We start from the raw sequence: 7,897 nt of genomic DNA, 5'->3' as shown, positions 1-7,897 counted from the left end.
TTTGTCCATCCTGGCTCTCTTATTAGACCCTTCATTCACATTAAGGCAAGGGCCTTAATGTCCCTTATACTGTCCACCCAGCACAGACACATGGTAAGCACTCAGCAACATTTGCTGTACTGACGTCACAAATAATGCTTCTCGAGCAAATTTTTGTTAATAGCTTCTATCAATACAGTCTGATTTATAGTAAGCTAATAACCAGTTGAGTTATACTGAAGAGAGCAGCCCAGCCATGGCGCTAGAAACTCCCATGAGTCAGCGGTTTGGAAGACAGTTGCCTTCATGCCTTTTATATCACTGTTATCACCAGCAACCTCTTCTTCACAGGGCAAGCATGGCACGCAGGTCCTCTGAGAATAGTGGTGCCTACTGGATAAAGCAGATCCATAAGTGGATGATACAGATCTGTTATCCTTCACTGTTTCGTCTGAAGTTTCCCGAGATTCCTGCCATTAGATTTATTTCTTGTGATAAAGTATTGCTTCCCAGATAGCCCCTATGAAAATGCAAATAGGTTACCTAGTAGAGGGTATTCTTACTGTGGACATGGATTCCTAAAGGTCAGAAGCATATAAGGAAAAATGAGGGTTGATATCACTTGAAAATAGATAGACCTGTTTGTCTCGCAGCCACCAATGGCTCATCTTACCCTTGGTTCAGCCATGTTCAGTTGACTAAAGGAAAATGCAGTTGACATGGGATTCCTGGTTGCACGAGGACACTGCAAGCAATGTGTATGCAGATGACTAAAGAGTGAGGATATCGGGCATCCCTGAGCTGAGGGGACTCATGGGCTTGTGGGTTCCCCGGGTGCTCAGGTTTTTCTGAAGGCATATTGGGTTTTGCTACCAAGGAGGACTGACTTTCTTGTTCAGCCTCCCGATGTCTCTAGACCCCAGCAGATCACTAGACAGGTCCTCACACGATAGGACAGCTATAGGAGAGACATACACTTGGAGAAAGCAACCTGCACCATCAGAGAGGGGGCAGCACCATTAAACAGAGCTCAGCAAGTGCAAGGAGCTGTCCCATGTTTGGAGGATATTTCAGCTGTCTAAAATGTCCCAAGGTAGTGAGATTCTTCCCATCACCTGGCCATCAGGCAGGTTTGAAAGTTCTGGATCGCCTCAGTCTTTTCCATGCTGTAAAACTGTTACTTCTATTACAATAACATTTCATGAAAGTGGCATTTTGGTGGGACTAGTCAGTGAACAATTACTGAAGTATCCACCATGCGTGAATTGTTGAATGAACAACTGATTAGAAGCCACAGGAGCATACTGAGATCACATTTATAGTGACAGGAGAGGTACCCCAGGGCTGTTCAACACCCAGTGTATGCTCTGAACACCGTACGGGTATCTTAGAATTCAACTAGATATCTGTGACCTTGGACAATTTCTCAATCCTTCTCAGTCTCCATTTTCTTAACCTTTTTAAAAAAATTTTTATCTTATATTGGAGTATAGTTGATTTACAGTGTTGTGTTGGTTTCAGGCATACAGCAAAGTGATATAGTTACGCATAGTCATATACCTATTCTTTTTCAGATCCTTTTCCCACAGAATACTGAGTCCATTTTTCTTATCTTTAAAATAGTGTTTAAAAACACCTACGCTACTGTATGGGAAAGAGGATTAAATGAGGTGATGAACAGCAAAGTGCCTGGCACAGAACCTAGCACATAATTGAGGTGCATTTGTGATTTTTTTCTTATTTGTAAGTTGCAAACAACCCAAAAATGGTGGTATGGGGTGCAGTATAATACAGTGTTTACAGTCCTAAGTTCAAATCTCAGCTCACTCACCTACCGATCAGCTGTATGATTTTGAACTAGTTAACTTAAGGTTTCGAAGCTTCAGTTTCTTCATATGGAAATGTAAAAGGTGATAATATCTACCTCATGGATTTGAGTAGATTAAGAGGAGGAATATATATAAAGCACTTTCCTTAGTATCTGGCACATAGTAGGTACGTTATCAAGGGTAACAATTGTTGTTCTTATCTTTAATGTAAGATTAAAAAAAGAAGCAGCTAGATTACAGTCTCTTGGATGCCTCTGTGTGTTTTCTGGTCTTTTCCTGCTCTAGATATTCTGATGAAGATAAATCCACATTAATAGAGGCGATGGTTAATTGCCTCCTTGTGGGCTGGACCTGTTCTAAAGCAGAAAATTACCATATTCTTCTTTCTTGAGGTTTCCAATGGGATATATCTATTCTAATTCAGTAGACCTCTTTTTTTAGTGCCTGGCTCAACGAGGCAATACCACATGCACATTTCCAAATACATCATTTGTATGAACACTCAGGCCTTAACTACATGGGGAAAGCAATCCAGGAGGGGGTGGGTGTGGGTATTATTTCACATTCACTTGAACCGGTGCCAACCAAACTTCCACAGTTAATTGTGTCTCAGCGATTTTCTCCTGGAAAAAAATAATGATTATGCAGACTTCTAGCTGTTGCTTGGACTTCTTTCGCTCTTGAATTTGCATTGTTTACAGTCACATAATATATCAAGCAAATGAATATGCATATATCCTCCCACCCCAAGTCTCCCGCAGTCCCCCCCATTTCATAGTTAGTCAATCCACCTCCTTCCTTGCGGTTCCAGCGGGCCAGGAGAAAATAGAAGCTGCACGTCATGGTGGTTGACCCTTTGGAAAAGCACTCTTGAAGTTAGGGTTGAGAGTGCAAACTAAAGGGATCAGTGGGTAGGGAACCGTTATCCGTGGAAGACTCTTCTGAATGGGTAAGTTCAATCCCCAGGAAAATTATGGTCTTCCTTTAATCTCACAGGTAATGCAGGTGGTGAAGGAGCAGGTTATGAGAGCTCTTACAACCAAGCCTAGCTCCCTGGACCAGTTCAAGAGCAAACTGCAGAACCTGAGCTACACCGAGATCCTGAAAATCCGCCAGTCTGAGAGGATGAACCAGGAAGACTTCCAGTCTCGCCCGATTTTGTAAGTTACCCCTGACCCCTACCTCTCAAAGGCTCTGACGCACCATTTCTAGAGTGAAAGCTTATCACGCAGCTGGACTGTATTGTGAGCTGTTTATGGAAGGCCAACAAAAGAGCTCTACTCAGTTCCTGAAGTCTCAGCAACTCCTTGAGAAAAGCTGGGCAGGGGCGGGCTAGGAGGAGATGGGGACAGGTGCTGGCAGGAGGATCTAAACCAAGAAGTGACCCAGTTACTGACGAGTCCACCAAGAATTTGCAGCTGAAAAGTTTGAAACCTTCTGTAATACTTGGGACAACTTTGTTTTGCCCATGAAGCTATATTCTATGTAGGTACCCTTGAGTGGCAAGATGTTCTGCCCCAGCCAGAGTGAGACCTACCAATAATTAAAGCAATTTGAACATTGAAGTATCATGAGTAGGAGGGAGGGAGAGCCAGCTTGAGAGGAAGAGAGAGACCCACTTTCTCCCTGCCCCGTTGGCTCTGCTTTGAGTCAGAACGTCTCATATGGCTCTTGTGACTATCAACCCACAGGCCTAAGGTGGAGAATCAGGGGACCTCTTTTTTTTTTTTTTTTTTTGTGGTACACGGGCCTCTCACTGCTGTGGCCTCTCCCATTGCAGAGCACAGGCTCCAGACACGCAGACTCAGTGGCCATGGCTCACGGGCCCGGCTGCTCCGTGGCATGTGGGATCTTCCCGGCCCACGGCACGAACCCGTGTCCCCTGCATCGGCAGGCGGACTCTCAACCACTGCGCCACCAGGGAAGCCCCCTGGGGGGGGACCCCTTTTTATAGGACTTTGTATCAGATGCACTTGCAACGGTTGTGTAATTTCATGAATCTCCATCTTTAAGATGTTCTGAACCTTGAACATGAACACTGTTTTAGACTATTTTGTTTGCTTTATCTTTCTTAGTATTGGCCTCTTTATCTTCCCTTGTTCTTTTCTAAGAGCTAGGTCAGCGCTGTTACCTTTATCATTTATAAGGAAGGGAATAGGAAACAGGGTTGGGGGTAAAGGAAAGTGTTTGACATTTACTCTTATTGTTCCCTCGGAAGGCTGGACACAACTTCTTCTGAGCTTTCAATGAAGCCATCTTACATCATAGGTGTCATGAAGTTCATCTTAAACCTTTCTCTCTAATTCTTTTTCTTTCTTCCCCCTTTCTGTTTCTTGCTTTCATATATTTGACATGTTTAATGATTGGCAATTTGCAAACCACCTCCTCATGCTATTTCATTTCCTCACACCTGTGTGAGGTAGGCCAATCTCATTCCCATTCGAGGACCAGGATATAGTCTAGAGAAGGGAGGACCTTGTTGACAAGTGGACGAACCAGGACTTGAACTCCAGCCCACTGATCCCTTAGCTAATTCTTCATCTACCCTACCAGAGCTCCTTTGCCAAGTGCAAGACTAAGATGAAGTTTTAAAAAGTACACAGAAAAAAACATAGCCAAGCTATAGTGTCTACTTTGTGTTTATTTTCAAGCCTCTAGAAGCACCATTAGAAGCTGCAGAGCAGAACTGCAGGCTTTAGTGGGGATGAAGTTAGGCAGCAGGGGAGGGGAAATGCTTCCTCAGGGTCTTCGGCTCGCATCTGCATTAAACTATACCCACACTGGTCAGCAGGCAGCTCTCATGAGAGGCAGAGCTGGGGTTTTGCTTTGGTCCTCAACTAGAAGGTAACAGCCCCATATACCAAGCAGAAAGAACTTTGAATAAATGACTCCTCCGAGATGCAGTTTCTTTCTTTTTGTAAATCTTTTTACTGAAGTATAGTTGATTTACAATGTTGTGTTAGTTTCACGTGTACAGCAAAGTGATTCAGTTTCAGATAGGTAGATAGATACTTTTTCAGATTCTTTTCCCTTATAGGTTACTACAGAATATTAAGTACAGTTCCCTGTGCTATACAGTAGGTCCTTGCTGGTTATCTGTTTCATACATAGCACTGTTTATATGTTAATCCCAAACTCCTAATTTATCCCTCCCCTTCCCCCTTGGTAACCACAAGTTTGTTTTCTATGTCTGTGGGTCTATTTCTATTTTGTACATAAGTTCATTTATATCATTCTTTTTTTTTTAGATTCCATATATAAGTGATTTCATAAGATATTTGTCTTTCTCTGTTGGGCTAGCTTCACTTAGCATGATAACCTCTAGGTCCATCCATGTTGCTGCAAATGGTGTTTCATTTTGTTTACGGCTGAGTAGTATTCCATGGTATGTATATACCACATCTTCTTTATCCACTCCTCCGTTGATGGCATTTAGCCGTGTCCTGGCTGTTGTAAACAGTGTTGCAGTGAACACTGGGGTGCATGCATCTTTTCAAATTATGGTTTTCTCCGGATATATGCCCAGGAGTGGGATTGCAGGATTACATGGTAGCTCTATTTTTTAATTTTTTAGGGAACTTCCATGCTGTTCTCCGTAGTGGCTGCACCAATTTACATTCCCACTAACAGTGTAGGAGGGTTTCCTTTTCTCCACACCCTTTCCAGCACTTATTATTTGTAGATTTTTTGATGATGGCCATTCTGACCAATGTGAGGTGATACCTGATGCAGTTTCTGTCTTGCAAGGAGGGACAGTGGCGCCTTGCCCCATCCCAGGGCCTACAGTACTAAAATGTTGGATGTTTCAGCAGATGTGTGAACACAAGGAGATTTTATTGTGCTTTTGACAACAATTCTTAAAAGCTAAAGGGAGACTTGAGGGACCACTTCAGTTAAGGCCAAGTGATTCTAAAGTAATGTTTGACCGTGACTTTGTTCCAAGTAAGACTGTTAACTGCTTGTCAAGTATGAAAACTTTGCTCCTGCTTTGGCTTCTTAACTTTACTTCCCAAGGCTCTGCCTGTGACATTCTGAAGTCTCTTTTCCCTTTATTATAAGAAACTCTTACTTTAAACTTATTATTTAGAGAGAAGCAATGGAAATATTAAGGGAATCTCCTGTTATACGTAACTTTGGCATCACCACTCGGCCACGGGACTGAAAAGCACCACGGTCCACCGGAGCTCTGGGTATAGTTGCAGTAAAGTCACAAAGACTTGTCAGAGCTACAGCATTTCACGGGGGAGGCCATGAACCAGCCTGGTCATTATCCCAGAGCCCTTAAAACAGGCAGGAGAGTACCAGCCTCCAGCTTCTTCTCCAGCGATGCTCTGTCTGTTAGAATGATCTGCTAGACAGGAGCTCACCGTGGGGTTAGATGAAGTCCAAATGCTGTCACAGTGGCTTATAGGATAAGCCCAAGTCAAGAAAGAAAAGGCATAGACCATGTACGATAGTCTTCAGTCATTCATTTATTCATTCATTTAACAAATGTGTATTGAGTGACTCCTACCTGCCAGGCCCAGCCTGAGGTGCTGGGACAGGCAGAGAACCAGAGACACTTGGCTGTCCCTGTGCCAGACTTTAAAGCTGGGGTTTGGAAGGATTATCAGGGACTGTGCTCAGTGCCAGGTGGGAGGAAGCACAGGCGGGTGGGTTGTCACTAGAGCACACAGGAAACTCATCTAACCCAAGCTTGGGGGTTAGGATATTCAAATTTTAGAACTGAAAAGCATCTTTAAGGTCATCCCGCTCAAGCTTTTCATTTTGCAGACAGGGGCAGTGGCTTGGCTGGGGCTTGCCTGCTGGTGCGGAACCCCGCTGGCTGCCCTTTCCCCATCACCTGGATGCTGCACGCAGCATGGAGGCAAATCTCAGCACCATGAAGATCCCTTGGGCATGTGTCTTGTTTTTATAAAATGTTTATATTTCCTGAGAAGGAAAATGCAAACTCCAAGTGACCAAATATTTTGGGAGACTGTGTATTCAGTGGGTTGAAGAAACTCTTATTTCTTAGCTCTTAACTAATTATTTCAGAAGGAGGTATTTGTTATTTTCTACTTAGTGTGACTTTATGGGAAGGATAAGTCCATCCACACAATTAATCCGAGTTAATGGATGTAAAAAGTTTGAATAGTCCCAAAATAGGTCATTTACAATGATGTTGGGGGAAGGGGAGCTGCAGGGACAAACAGCAGGGAAGCAGAGAAGCAAAATGTGGAAAATCCAGACCCAGGAGCTAACAGACCTAGGACCAGATTCCAAGGCCATTATTTGCAAATGTGGCTCTTTAGTCAAGTTCTGTCACCCATTCTAAACCTGTTTTTCTTACGTCTAAAAGTGAAGATGATAAAAGTGTCCACATCGTTGGGTTGTTAGGAGGACTCAATGAAATAGTGCATGAAAAGCCCTTAGCACATGCCCCGCACATAACATCCACTCAGAGAAATGGTCACCCTTATTATGAGCTGATAACCAGAATTTAACAAGTGTCACAGTGTCAATATGTAAATGGTAAAACTGACACTGTGAGTGTATTTGTTTATACCTCATCTTATCTCAGAATGTACAGTAAAAGTAGATGAGAAAGAAACAGTAAAAGCAAATAGAGCCAGAAATAAGGCTAGTGCCTATCCTGCAAACCTGCATACTTGCTAAAGATTGGCCACAAGCTTTGCTCACGGCTCTCGTAGCTAAAGCCAGTGTTCAGTGCACTTGACAAACACTTATCAAGTACCTGCCACTTGCCAGGTACTGTTCTGTGTGTTGATAATTCAGCAGTGAAGAGAACAGATACAATTATCACCCTTGTAGTGATTATATTTAAATGGGGAGAAATAGATGATAAACATGGTAAATAAGATTGTAGCATGTTAAAAGAGGATACAGGAGTGCTCGCTTCAGCAGCACATATACTAAAATTGGAATAATACAGAGAAGATTAGAATGGCCCCTGTGCAAGGATGCGTGAAGTGTTCCATATTTTCAGTAGGTGCAAACCATGACATATAGAATGGCTGAACAACAAGGTCCTATTGTATAGCACGGGGAACTATGTTCAATATCCCATAATAAACCATAATGGAAAA

The 7,897-nt window shown here is 43.0% G+C and overlaps 1 protein-coding gene and 1 pseudogene across 1 annotated transcript in view; both read left to right on the top strand.

Moving 5' to 3' along the window:
- The first annotated feature begins 2,437 nt into the window (after window positions 1-2,437).
- The window catches only part of LOC114902002 (engulfment and cell motility protein 1-like), a 44,256-nt gene continuing 38,796 nt past the window's right edge, over window positions 2,438-7,897 (top strand). The window contains exon 1 of the mRNA XM_029234324.1: window positions 2,438-2,968. Within this exon, the coding sequence (XP_029090157.1) occupies window positions 2,754-2,968 (215 nt within the window). The 5' untranslated portion in view covers window positions 2,438-2,753. The remainder of the gene's footprint in view (window positions 2,969-7,897) is intronic.
- LOC114902191 lies at window positions 7,700-7,795 on the top strand (annotated as a pseudogene).

This window comes from Monodon monoceros, unplaced genomic scaffold (genome assembly GCF_005190385.1).
Source record: "Monodon monoceros isolate NGI ecotype Baffin Bay Population unplaced genomic scaffold, NGI_Narwhal_1 Super_Scaffold_2, whole genome shotgun sequence".
Taxonomy (NCBI): Eukaryota; Metazoa; Chordata; class Mammalia; order Artiodactyla; family Monodontidae; genus Monodon; species Monodon monoceros.
This window is presented reverse-complemented; position numbering and strand designations above follow the sequence as displayed.